General features: G+C 40.2%; 3 protein-coding genes across 4 annotated transcripts; 1 reads left to right on the forward strand and 2 right to left on the reverse strand.

Annotated features, from left to right (window-relative positions):
* Positions 1-1,013: 1,013 nt before the first annotated feature.
* On the reverse strand, positions 1,014-7,091 carry LOC134789624 (E3 ubiquitin-protein ligase Topors). Of its 2 annotated transcripts, XM_063760200.1 has the most exons (5): positions 6,671-7,091; positions 6,299-6,506; positions 3,194-3,354; positions 2,788-3,051; positions 1,014-2,601 (listed from the first exon to the last, which is right to left on the reverse strand). In XM_063760200.1, the coding sequence occupies exons 2-5, from the start codon at positions 6,497-6,499 to the stop codon at positions 1,275-1,277; spliced, it is 1,953 nt and encodes a 650-aa protein (XP_063616270.1). In that variant the 5' UTR covers positions 6,500-6,506; positions 6,671-7,091; the 3' UTR covers positions 1,014-1,274. The 2 variants fall into 2 exon arrangements, with proteins under 2 accessions (XP_063616270.1, XP_063616271.1); XM_063760201.1 differs by lacking the exon at positions 2,788-3,051 and having other exon boundaries at positions 6,671-7,090.
* Positions 7,092-8,199: 1,108 nt separating this feature from the next.
* On the forward strand, positions 8,200-9,326 carry LOC134789454 (NADH dehydrogenase [ubiquinone] 1 alpha subcomplex subunit 5). Its single transcript, XM_063760035.1, has 3 exons — positions 8,200-8,324; positions 8,437-8,598; positions 9,077-9,326. Exons 1-3 carry the CDS (start codon positions 8,307-8,309, stop codon positions 9,251-9,253), a joined length of 357 nt encoding a protein of 118 aa, XP_063616105.1. The 5' UTR covers positions 8,200-8,306; the 3' UTR covers positions 9,254-9,326.
* A 2,520-nt stretch (positions 9,327-11,846) lies between these two features.
* On the reverse strand, positions 11,847-13,287 carry LOC134789625 (tax1-binding protein 3 homolog). Its single transcript, XM_063760203.1, has 3 exons — positions 13,098-13,287; positions 12,889-13,017; positions 11,847-12,495 (listed from the first exon to the last, which is right to left on the reverse strand). Exons 1-3 carry the CDS (start codon positions 13,149-13,151, stop codon positions 12,307-12,309), a joined length of 372 nt encoding a protein of 123 aa, XP_063616273.1. The 5' UTR covers positions 13,152-13,287; the 3' UTR covers positions 11,847-12,306.
* Positions 13,288-13,367: the final 80 nt, after the last annotated feature.

Consider the following 13,367-nt stretch of genomic DNA (forward strand, 5'->3'; position numbering starts at 1 on the left):
GAATCCCGGTAAGGGCATTTATTTGTATGATGATACAGATATTTGTTCCTGAGTCATGGTTGTTTTCTATGTATTTAAGTATTTATATATTATATATATCGTTGTCTGAGTACCCACAACACAAGCCTTCTTGAGCTTACCGTGGGGCTTAGTCGATTTGTGTAAAAAATGTCCTATAATATTTATTTATTTATTTATACTTACATGGAATGTTAAAACCATTCAAGGAATTTCTGCTTTTAGTATTTTTATTTCAATTTCCAATCAAGTCCTATCTTTTTCTTAGAAATATTCCATATAGTGAAGAATAAAATTTAAGATACATAGTTGCCAATGTAAGGTTGCATTTTAAAATAGTTGTGTTACTGTCAGCGATTCGTATGAGCATATAAACAGAGTAACACTTACAGAATAAAGTAAGTGTATAGTGGCCTGCCAACTACCCAACTGCTCAACATCAGAGGGTAATGTTTTAAAATGTGTGACGACTATATTATATGGCGCGTCCAACGTTACTTTTTTGAAAGACGGTAACACAAGAGAAGTTTGTTTAAGAGTGTAAATTATGGTAGTGACATAGGCATATTTATTTCAGCAGTCGGGTATTTTAATTATCTATTTACTTACGTAAGTCCATAGTCGTTAGGGACGGCACCTAGATACTTCTAACTACGTAAGTTAATTACTCTAGTTGCGGAAATTACAGGAAAACTTTACAGAGAACTTTCATTTGGAAATTTAAAATTTCGATTCCTTTACAAGAGTTCGAAATTATTCAAGTAGAAATTTCACATCACATCACATTTTGGATTTTATCCGACGGCATATCAGCACTTGTAACAAATAATTTCGTCCATATTGCTAAGTACTTACGTAAGCAAAACATGCGGTAAAGGCGGCCTTAAAGAGGGAAATAAAGTCTCATCAGAATCGATGAAAATCTCGCAAAGCATTCAAAACAGTCTTCGCAACGCACTTAGCGATTAATCAAATAATATCTACATAAATAGGTCACTATACAATGACGTCACCCGAGCGTCCGTCGCCTAAGTATAAATGTATCACAATATCTCGCACGAGAGGAACCCTCACCGCTAACACGTTCCACATAATCTGGTTCTGATCTAGTCCAGATTTGATTCACAATCAGATTGCACGCATTCATGGGGCTATAAAGCGCTTTGTTCGTGGATGAGCTCTGTAGCTCGCTTTAAGCCAAAGTCAGTACCAATTTTCTGCCCATCTTTGCCGGAACGTGGAATAGCTTCATCACTTCAAAGTGGATGCGATCGCTGCACAGATAGGTTAAGAGGCAGATCGTCCTCCGGGTCGGAGCCGGAAGATTCAGTTTTGAAGCACGACTCCGCCTTCTGTATCAGCTGGTCCGTGTCCGGGGCCCGGCGCGAGTCGGGCACGGAGCCGCTGTCGCTGTTGTAGGCGAGCACGTTGGAGTGCGGGTTCAGGATGGCACTGCTCAGGAGGTTGAGGAGGTTCGAGTGCCCGCTCGAACTCGAGTCACTGGATTTGGCCGGGACGTTGACCACGCTTCTAAGTCTCGAGGCCCTGCTCGTACTAGGTCCCGGTTCAGGTTCCTCCGGTCTCCGGGAACTTTTGACTCCGTGGCCGTGGTGGGACTTGTGTTTGGGTCGGTCGGAGGCCTTGCGACGCTCGCGGTGGCGCGGGGGACTCTTTTTACTGCGCTTCTTGTCTTTGCGGCTTTTCCGGCGCGTGCGTTTCGGGTTGCGACGACGCCTGTCCTCGGAATCTGAGGATGAAGTCGGGTCGGGGTCGGGGTCGGGGTCGGGGTCGGGGTCGGGGTCGGACGTCGAGGTGTTGGAGCGCGGGGGAGGCTCGGGCCGCGCCTCTAGCGCCGGAGACGCGGCGGGCGGCGGGGAGGGAGTCAGCCGCTCGGTGTCCGTAGTGGAGAGTGAGCGGTGCCGTCGCTTCCGTTTGGGCCTCTCCTCCGGCTCGGGCACGTAGCTGCTGTCGCTGTCGCTCGGCACGCGACGTCGCGTCAGACTCAACTTCACGAGGTTCCTCTCCGGCTCCGAGGCTTCTTGCACTACGACGTCGCTATCCGACCCGACTAGATCCACGACTTCGGGGGTCCGGTCCGCAGGCGGCTTGATGTAACCGACCACCACTACTTCCTCATCGTCATCGGTGCCGGAGTGTGAAACCGTTTCGATAGGGACTATACTAGGAGCCGGAGGCCGGGAGGGGCCGGGGGGAGGTTCGGGATGGGGGGCCGACGACGACACCATCACTATATCCGAATCCGAGTCCGAATCCGTACTGGAGATCTCATTAACCACCGTGGATATCCTCGTATCGGTAGTGTATTGCACTTGTCGGTCGTAGCCGGCCATATCGTAGGGGGTCGAGGCGAAGCAGTGTAGCTCGTGAAGGAAGTGTTCGGTGCGGTCTCCGAAGTATCTCTGAACGGCGGCGGCGAACTCGGCGGAGGTGATGTGGTACTGGGGGAGCAGCTCGAGCAGGCGCGCCATCACGTACGAGATGTGGCCGGCGTTCTCGTTGAGGAGGTAGTGCAGCTCGCGGCTCAGCCACGGCACCAGCCGGTGCATCTGCGAGTCGTTGCGTCTACAAACAATTTGTATGAACACATGAGTATGTTTCGTCACAGGGCGAATAGGTGGGACCGCACCGAACGAGTCGCCTCGCGAGGAAGTCGCCGCGCGAAGGAGCTCGGTCGGTCGGTCGCGCGTCGCCCGAGGCAATGCGGCCGTATACCGATCGAGCAGAATTTCCAATCGGTACAATACCTACCTGTAGAACTCGGGCGAGCAGTCCCTGTACCGGCCCGTGAAGTCGGGCAGCGGGCGCGCCCACAGGTTGTGGCGGTACACGGTGCGCCGGAACGAGTTGGGCGAGCGCCTGCGCCTGCGCGGTGGCGGTCCCGGGACCGGCCCGGCCAGCCCCGCCAGCCCCGCCAGCCCCGAGGACGGCGGCAGCACGCCCGCCATCATCGGGTAGTGCATCAGCAGGTGCTGGATGGCGAGCGTGTCGCGGCGCGGCAGCGTTAGCGTTGTCCTGTAAACACATTCATCCACTTAACCCCTCGACTTCCTAATGTTAGAAATCTTAGAGTCGGCGGGAGGCCGAAAAGTCCGACCCCCGGGGCCCTTTCCCGAAGCGCCACCTGTGAGCGAAACGATTTCCTATTCTGTGTTACCTGTAGCGGAACCTCCTGGTGGCGTTGCTGAGATCCACCGCGGGGTCCGGGATGGTCTCCACCCGCTGCTCCACCATATACTCCTCGTACTGGTGGTTGGAGCGCACGTTGTGTATTATTGACTTGAAGTTCTGTTTGCAGAGCGGGCATTCCGCTTTTACCTGAAACGAGCGAAAATTATAAAATTGGATTTCTGAGGACAGGACAAAATATGTAAATAATTTGAAATCCGGGGAAGGACATATGGTAGTTTTTATCAATCTTTAATATCATTATTATCACTTCACGAAGACGAAAGTCTTGTGGCAAATACTATACGTAGTATCGTAATATTCATTATTCATAGAAGCTTGAATAATGATTGTGTATTCTCACTCTTTTGTACATAATTGATACCAGGAATTTATATATGACTGGACCAAGTCAACGAGTTAGTGGAAAAACACAAAGTATCTTTAGGGTGATGGGGGCCTATCCAAAGAAGCCAATCGTTTACGCCGTAGCGAACGATACGCTCATGCCTCTCTGTCGCACTTATATGGAAGAGTGATAGAGAAAGATGGATGCGTAGTCTATCTCGCGGGCGACAGACACGGGCAAGGGCAACATGCGCTCGGTGTACCCCTTTCATTTGATTATTAAAGTGTCAAAAGGGCGTCTACGTGTCGGCTTCGGCTCTACGCACGCCTCCCAAAGGTTCGGAATACTATTGTTCCGTGATGGGAAAGAAAATATACTTAACATCAACATCCTATTTACCTACCAAAGGCATGAGTCAAATACAAATAAAATAATGTATAGTTATGGCGTCAGCATTCTATTTTTCTAAAAGACTTCATAACAGAAGGAGGAGGTTCTCAATTCGTGGAACCTTTTTTTGTGTACAATGGTACACAATGGCAATGGCCATCAAGTTATGATCTAGTGACGGGATGGGATCCTGGAGAGAACGAGGGAACTTCTTAAATTTATCATGGCATACCTAGAGTGATTTAGGTACTTTGATTGAAATAATAATCACCAAGGAGAGAGAGTGATGAAATTAAATAAGCCATGCAAATATTGACCTTACAGCCAAGGCAGGAAGATCCAAGTTGCAATAATAGATAATCATTATCTTTAAATTGTGCAATGTTGTGATATCATGAATCAGCATTTTAATGGGGTTGGGCAGTCCAAGTGTTTTACAGATGGCGCTACTCCTACAAAATTGCAAGTATTGTAACAGGAAGTTGAAAGGTGTCTAAAACATTCACCTGTCCTATATCTTTAATAAGTTTTTGGCAAAAATTTCATTTTTGGTACAAGCTTTTATCACTGACTGTACTTTTCTTACTACAGGCAACTAGTATTCATCAAGATAATTCTAAAAACCCCAAACACAATTAGGTTGCATTGTTTCATCACAGAGTTCCTATGGCCACCTGTCTTCATCATCAGATCAGCTCGATGGTACTAACGTATGTCCATTTTTAGCTCAATGGGCAATAGGGAAGTGGATATAATTTAGCTTCCAAGATTTAACCCAGACGAACATGCCAAGTTAAATAAAACATTGGGTAAAAACTTTACAAATTAGGTAGTTTAAGAAGCAATACTTCATCAGATTGTGATTCATGCATGTTTTCTTTCCACCATGATAGTGTAGTGAGGCTGATAACCTTAAGGCCAGCCATCTGTTACTAGCATTTACTGTCTGATAAAACTGCGTGTTTGCAAGGATGAAAGAATCTTTGATTTAATGTATATTATATCATACATAGTGAAAAAAATAAAATCCTAACTGTAGTTTATAAACTTTTAAATAAAGTGCCTTCTTGTTGAGTCAAATAAGAAATTGTCTGTATGCCCATAAAAATGATACTTCCTGCCTTAAAATATGAGAAATATGGTGATACAGTTTATATTTAGACATAGCATCATCTGAAGGGAGTGGCAAAGCTTAACATCTAATCTAAATAGAGGAAAACCTATCTATTATTATCTATTATTCATGAGGGCCATGTCATACAGCTGCATTTGTGGCCCATAAAATGTCTCACCGGAAGATCAGTGCTGACTTTTGGGTTAGCATTATGCTGAGGCGGGACCATTTCATGGTAAAAAACTTATTTATTTTATGTTTAAGTCTCTTGCTTGTTTTATACTTGTGTATGTTTATCAGGAATAAATGCAATGACTTCTGATTTCATATTAAACACATATGTACAGTCAACTATAAATATATGAGTGCACAAATCATCCCAAAAATATGTCCCATAGTGCTTATGTCAGCGAATTAAGAACTATGGGACATATTTTTGAATAAGTTGGCTACACCCATATTTTTACAGTTGACTGTACATAGAGGTAAGTAAAGTAGGAAGCTAAGTCTACAGGTACAAGCATTAATAAGATAAATCTACTCATGTCTGGTCTCAGGTATCCCACAGTATGACAATTACAGGTCAGCTCTATTTTATATACCACAAACTACACCACATTGTGCATGTTAGTGTACATCTGTCAACTGACATGCACAATCTGACAATAAATGATTACTTACTTACTTACAGTTCCATTGGCCATCCTGATATGTATAAATTTTTACTAAAATGACCAATTAGGGGACTAATCTAAGTATACTTTGGAAATCCCAAGTAGGTCATTCTTGATAGTACCTATATTTTTTTTTTTTTTTTTTTTTTAATATTAGGGGACATCTTACACAGATCAAACCTAGCCCCAAACTAAGCAAAGCTTGTACTATGGGTACTATGCGACGATATACATACTTGTATAGATAAATACATACTTATATACATAGAAAACAACCATGACTCAGGAACAAATATTAGTGTTCATCACACAAATAAATGCCCTTACTGGGATTCGAACCCAGGACCATCGGCTTAGCAGACAGGGTCACTATCCACTAGACCAGACCGGTCGTCAAATATTAGCGATGAAGCCTCAATAGAACCTGTTTCAGCCTGGTTTGTCTACTTGAAAACAATGGAAGCTGCAGCAGAAGTAAGCTATGCTCTTGCTTATCCCACAGATATGACAGATGCCTTGTCACTGAAATGTATACTCACTACTGTTGAACTAGGCTATAGCGCTCACCTTGCTCCATGTTAGTAGACATTTGAAGCAGAACTGGTGCAGGCAGGAGTCGGTGAAGCACTTGTTGCGGCAGGTGCCCAGGCAGATGGCGCAGTTGGGCGGCGGCGAGCCCCGCCCGCCCTCGTGCGGGGGCGTGCTGTCGTCGCTCTTCACGCTGCCCGTCGCCGCGCTACCCTCCGGGTCCGGAGACAGCAGGTCCATGTCGCCCCTGCAAAATCCCACTTCGTATTAACCGAATACTCCCGCTTCACAGAATTCAAATTTAAAACGCAACTGCCAGATGATGTTTAATTGTTATCGTACGTGTGACACTTGTGAGAAGTGATTATCACGGGAAATTTCCTGGGTAGGTTTAGTAATAATAATACTTACCACTGAAATGATCCGTTCAGAGAGGAAATGATACAGGACTATTCCGTCGATCTGTGAAATAGTTCAACTAGATGTGTAGCTCTGCTACATGATCCTGTAGAAGTTTTCGCACGATGATAGACTACATTGTCAATGTGCGTCTGCGTAATCTGACAGGTTTCTGAAAAGGCGAAGAAGAGGATGCGACAAGCTCGGTGGCGTTGACCAGTATACTTTGTAGTGTAACGTAATCTTCTTTCCTTATACTATAAAACGTAATACACAGCTGTACACTCAAAATATAGTTTATAAGGAAAACACTAAACGGGTGGAGACTGAAGTAGGCAATGCAACTTGCGAGAAATGAAATAAAAATTACAATAAAAACATAAAGCATAGACAAACTAGTCACCACAGAGAACACAACAAATGGCTAATATAGAAAAAAGTCGATGTGAAAACATAACTTTAAAATACCAAAATATTAAACGAAATACCTAATTAATTCAGGCTTTCTGTACAGGTTAATATAATGTGTAAGGTATACCTAATTAATTTATACGTTTGCCTTGTTTTATTTCACTGCGTTGCGAAACCAATATCAAACAAAGTAATTACCATAGACTTATAATATATAGAGACGGTGTCTCAGCGAGCTGTCACTGTTGCCACTTTTGTTTAGTGTACGATTAACAATGAGGCCCACGTTGCTGTAGCCATGTCGATAAAGTCATATCGATAAACTATCGACATTTCTTACAATTTTAATTTTACTTCAAAGGTTTAACGATACCTAAAATGAACAAAAACGTTTTTATTCTTTATTGTGGTTATCAGATCACTATTTTATCGTCACGCCCCAGCAGGAAACCAAGGGAAAGTTCAGATATTTAATTAAAATACATAAATACCTACTAAAATATGAGTTCCGCAATAATTGAATTATTTTATTACATTATAATATATTCATTATCCATTAGCATTTCAATTATGTTCATGTTTAACGAAGATATTGAAGCTCCAATTAATCGCTATTTCGTTCCGCTGTGTAGCGTTTAGCGATATATAACATGATTAAAATCGACTTTTTACATCCCTAAAAGAGCACACATATACGCTTTTACGCACACATACACAGCCTGGGCGCATCAAAAAAGGCAACACTTGATTTGAAGTCCATCTTGTCAACAGTATGGTTGTCCTTTTTTGACAAACGGCATTTTTAAAAGAGCGAGGAGAGAGAAAATGATACTAGTTGCTGCGCCGTGAACGAGAACAGAAAACGTTGGGCCCTTGGTAATTACACTGCTAATTTTTCTACATCGGCGTCGTTTTTATGGTTTGTCTATTAAAAAACGTTCAAATTCCATCCTTCCATCGCATCAAATTGTTAACTTAATCAGGTCAGGTGACCTACCCTAATAAAATAACAAAAAATACATTTAAATGATAAAAATATTTTCCTATAAAGCAATAAATTTTACATTAGAATCAACTTTTACCATCTTTCATTAAATTTGACTAATTATAAATTCTTAGTATTATTTCAGAATCAGAACGCCACTACAGCCTATAAACTGTCAATGTCATTTGTCAAAATCATAATAAAAAATCCTCTTGTGTATCTGGTGGTGTTATCTAATAAAATAACCAAGAAATGGGTGTTATAAAGAAGGTAATTTTCATTTTTTATTGTACACAGATGCAGTATTATTTAATTTTTAATGTTCGTAATTATTTGGCCCAGGCCTTGCACATCTACAACCGAATATTATGGTGCGTTTCAGACCACTGGCCTTATGGGGCTGGCTGTGGCGCAAAACCCTCACCACACCCTGGGTGCGCTGTACGGCAAGATCCTGCGAACCCTGAAGAGGATGCCAGAGACGTCCGTGTACCGCAAGTACACCGAGCAGATTGTGCGCGAGCGGGCTGCCGTGCTCACACAGGTTTCTTTTTTTACTATTTTGATACATAAAAACTTAAAAATGCAATTCACTTTTCCGTGTACAGAATCCGCAAATGCTCTAGCACTGTAAAACTGACTTTAAAGTATCCTCAATGGAGATAGTTAAGTTAGGTAGGTACTTTTAATTTTTCTTAGCTTAATTTATATTTTTGAGTGTAAATCTTAACTGTATAATCCTTCGGCATGTGATAAATATTGTATTTAAGAGTTAGAGGATTTGCCATATCACCAGGTGACAACCAGAACTAATTACTACCACAAGTTAATACCCATAGTGAACCATATTAATACCTGACTAAGGTTTAATTTTCTTTAATACTTTTTTAGTAATTAGTGAGTTTTGTTTGTCACTTGACAATATACTGAGCTAAGACACACTTTTTTATAATATTAATTATACTTAATTTATTTTAATTTTTAATAGATATAATAAGAATAATTAAATGAAATAATTTCAGACTAAAGATGTGTTTGAAATTGAGAAGGCAATCAACTGTGGTCAAGCTGAAGAGCTCATCGTCCAAGCCGAAAACGAACTGAACCTGGCCAGGAAAATGCTGAACTGGAAGCCCTGGGAGGATCTTGTTGCCCGGGCACCCAAGGGCCAGTGGGACTGGCCACCCACTAAGCAATAGATTACATCTAATTACATTATATATTAGTTCCGGTGTTTAGTACCAAATTACTTATTAAATTGTCTAAATTATATTTAATGTTTCATTTACATGGTTGACCCTCATGTTATTTAATTCAGACTAACACATGTACATATTAGGTTATGGGTTACCTGACTAAAGTCTGTATGAAGTAGGTGAAGCCTCGAAGACAAATGTCAATATCAATTCCTGAAAGGAATCATTTTATTTTGACAAATTCTTTAAAAAATAAAAACTGCATTTAAGAAAAAAAAAATGTTTATAATTTTCGTCTTGATGCATTTTTTACACCATCATAAAATCTAAACTATTTTTTTAGGGTTCCGTACCCAAAGGGTAAAACGGGACCCTATTACTAAGACTTCACTGTCCGTCCGTCTGTCACCAGGCTGTATCTCACGAACCGTGATAGCTAGACAGTTGAAATCTTCACAGATGATGTATTTCTGTTGCCGCTATAACAACAAATACTAAAAACAGAATAAAATAAAGATTTAAATGGGGCTCCCATACAACAAACGTGATTTTTGACCAAAGTTAAGCAACGTCGGGAGTGGTCAGTACTTGGATGGGTGACCGTTTTTTTTTGTTTTTTTTTTTATATGGTACGGAACCCTTCGTGCGCGAGTCCGACTCGCACTTGCCCGATTTTTTATTAAATAGTGGTCCATTGCAGAGATAATTCAACTTACATTATTCACTTCTACTTTACCTAATATGATTTAGCATGGTAAATTCCATTGCGACTTGCACATATTTTGAAACAAATGAACTCCTTATTCAAAAGACTGGCCCCAATTTCACATCGGTGACAGGTGCGACAATTGTAAAATCACTGTTGCTGACGTCAGAGGCATCCATGGGCTACGATTACCACTTACCATCGGGCGGGCCGTATTCCTGTTTGCCACCATCATTGTATTATTAAAAAAAACTTTATAATATCGAAATAAACAGATATTTCTTTTGCGGAGTTTCTGACAATTGTCAAGATTTAGAAGAATTGTAGGTAGGTAATTCTTGACAGGTAATGAGTTATATGTCGGAATTTCGTGACAATTGTAGTGTTTCTTGTGACAATTGTCATAAACTTAGCAAGAGAAATATCTGTTTTTTTCCGATATAATAAAGTTTTTTTTAAATAATACAATGATGGTGGCAAACTGTATGAATACGGCCCGCCCGATGGTAAGCGGTAACCGTAGCCTATGGATGCCTGTGACGTCAGCAACAGTGATGTTTTACAATTGTCGCACCTGTCACCGTGGTGAAATTGGGGCCGAGGTTGTGAACAGACCAATTATTTTTAGCTGGCCCAGTGGATATCTCGTGCATTTGACACCCTATCACTGGATTTTAGTGTATGATATTGGTTACCAGTACCAGGTATGTGTTTCAAAGATAGTTGTCTGATGCTGACATATTGTTAGAATCCATTTGATTTTGAACATTAACACAAACAAAATAAGGTTATTTAAAACATGCCAATTGCCAACCAATCTTATGATTCTTGTATCTTGATGTCTTTTAAAATGTTCTATGCAGCATGCAGCAGTTCTATGACATGATTCCTAAATGACTTTAGAATGTCTAAAAACCTACTGAAAATGTGACTTGAAGTCTACTTTTGCTGTAAGTTAAATTGCCGACAGTGGAAATTTATTTCACACTCAAATAAAATAAATTATTTCTTAGTAACACTTTTTATTTCCTCAATAAATTCATGTAAGGGCTTAAACAAAATACAATTAACATGTAAATCCTAAAGCTAGTATCATTTCGCTGTAAATGCATTCACCGAGTCACACACAAGTGTTCATTAAGTACTTGTCAAGTTGTCATAAACTGCTCCTGGTTGGTCAAAGACCAGTCAACACTAGACTGTATAGTACACTAGCTGCCCTTGTCTCTTCGTATTCTACTAGTCTTTGGTGTGCCACTGTGTACAAAAAGTCTGTAAGAGTAAAAAAATGCCTTCGCTGTTTACATTATGCTTCAGTCATTGGTTTATATTATATCTATGTGCAATGGTTAATGCAAATGTGATGAAAAGTAGAATTAGGACAAGCGCTGGTATTTGTATATTGATACAATAGTGTTTGCTAATTGGCACAGGGTTAATTGTACATTATCACAAGATGCGTGAGTAAGGTCTTCACATTGCATGCGGGTTTGCACGCTGCTCCGGTGTGTGAACGGGTCATCACTATATACGCGCATAGAGCTAACAGTAACACGCTCATACACTGTAGCGACGTGCGAATTCGCATCAGTGTAATAACCGCGTAAATATATTACAATATACTTCAAAAGGTAATTATCCTGATTGTTTATAAAAGAGAAAGACACAATACAAGGTTGAAAGATAGCTCTGAAATCTCTTATTGGTTATAATTGGTGTTATTAGCTGCTAGTCCATCTGATGAACTTCCATGTCGAAATAGACGGATGAAACTATGTACATAAAACTGAAAAATTATTATTAAAATGAGTATTATCAAAAATGCGATGTCTCTTACCTCAGTTTTCTTTCTAACTTTGAACAATGTAAAAATATAAAAAATAAATGTAAAAAAGTGTCATGAATTGAAAAGTCTTTATCAAACACCTAATTATACAAATAAATCAACTGATTTATAACAAGATAGACAATTTGTAACTAAGTAATACATTTTAAAATACATGTTTTCTCTCTTTTAACAGTAATAGACAATTGTACAATAATTCATAATACATATATAGAGTTAAAAAGTTAAAAGAAGTTATAAATGGCAGCATTTGAGATGTCCCTGGTAACTCACTTGTTGACGAGATATTAACTAATGCAACTGCACATTAATGCTCTTGCAAACTTGAAGGAATGAACTAGTACTGAATTAATTACGGAGTAAAAAAATATCTTCATAAATATTTAAACCTAAATCTTATGTACTTATTAAACAATAAATAACAATATATAATCACTTAGTTTATAATACTTGTCACCGGCTACACAAAATATCAAGTACAGAACGGATGTGAGCATTGTAAGATTATGTGGACGTGACTCCCTTCCGAGCCACCAGCAGGTTGAGCACAGGGTGTTTTTTTATGTAGCTAACGGCTTTCTTGTGTGTCACCATTGTGAAGTCGTAACCGTTGCACTGTAGGATCTTATCATGCATTCTTAGGCCGGATTTAGCTGCAGGGCTCCCTTCGTGAACTTCAGTTACATAAATTCCCTGAAAAATGGAAAAGTTATAAAAATAGACAATGTTTACAAATAAATTGTAAATTTAGTATGTAGGTTTTACAACTGACCATTAATTAAGAATGTTCATAGAAGACAATGTTTTTTGTATGGCATTGTGCTCCTGACGCATTAAGCCAAACAAGTAAAATGGGTAAACAGAATTAAAGGATTACATTTAACGAATAATTTGGAATTTTGGACAAGGATCAGGGAAAGGCAACGTATAATAAATTATAGCTTTTATTTACCTTATCTTAATTGACAAAAACTGTCTAGTAGATATGGTATTTTTAGACTTAAGTAAACAAAACTTGAACATTTAGGACAGTTCTATGAATGACAGTTTCACTTAATTAGCTCGCTAAGTGCTAGCGGTACTCACATTGTCGGTGTACCCCTGAGGGCTTTTGCGGTAGTCTTGGTCAATACCACCGCCTATTTTAAACCCACATTTCATGACCTCCCTTCCTTCTGCATCCACTCCAGCTTCTTTTTGTAGGGTTATTGGTATCTACAAACGAAGAAACATCATGAATTCACTTAGTTCCAGAAATCAGAAAGAAACAAGGTGGGAGTGGTCCCAAAACTTACACTTAGGCACTCCATTGCCGTGCCGGCTTGGTGCTGAAATGCCATTTTCGCCATGATTGTAGTTTATTATTATTTCGTTTTAGGATTAGATCTAGAATAGTGTAAACAACTGTTTTATGCTAAATTTATAGCACAATAACAACGAAATTGTCCGTAGCCACACAAACTAACCATAAACTATAGACAGACGAGCAAGACATGAACAAACGACAGACTATGTATGTTAGCATCACCATGAAGTGGTATATTTGTCAAAATGATACAGAATTC

Source organism: Cydia splendana, chromosome 4, assembly GCF_910591565.1.
Source record: "Cydia splendana chromosome 4, ilCydSple1.2, whole genome shotgun sequence".
Taxonomy (NCBI): domain Eukaryota; kingdom Metazoa; phylum Arthropoda; class Insecta; order Lepidoptera; family Tortricidae; genus Cydia; species Cydia splendana.

What these genes read in the sequence shown, in the direction of transcription:
- LOC134789624 (XM_063760200.1), bottom strand. Translation starts at nt 6,499, where the DNA reads ATGGACCTGCTGTCTCCGGACCCGGAGGGTAGCGCGGCGACGGGCAGC. An exon ending in GTCTACTAACATGGAGCAAG is followed by an intron (nt 3,355 to 6,298) that starts GTGAGCGCTATA and finishes CGCTCGTTTCAG; the next exon opens with GTAAAAGCGGAATGCCCGCT. An exon ending in ACCAGGAGGTTCCGCTACAG is followed by an intron (nt 3,052 to 3,193) that starts GTAACACAGAAT and finishes ATGTGTTTACAG; the next exon opens with GACAACGCTAACGCTGCCGC.
- LOC134789625 (XM_063760203.1), bottom strand. Translation starts at nt 13,151, where the DNA reads ATGGCGAAAATGGCATTTCAGCACCAAGCCGGCACGGCAATGGAGTGC. An exon ending in CGGCAATGGAGTGCCTAAGT is followed by an intron (nt 13,018 to 13,097) that starts GTAAGTTTTGGG and finishes CTTCGTTTGTAG; the next exon opens with ATACCAATAACCCTACAAAA. An exon ending in CTCAGGGGTACACCGACAAT is followed by an intron (nt 12,496 to 12,888) that starts GTGAGTACCGCT and finishes TCCATTTTTCAG; the next exon opens with GGAATTTATGTAACTGAAGT.
- LOC134789454 (XM_063760035.1), top strand. An exon ending in GGGCTGCCGTGCTCACACAG is followed by an intron (nt 8,599 to 9,076) that starts GTTTCTTTTTTT and finishes AAATAATTTCAG; the next exon opens with ACTAAAGATGTGTTTGAAAT.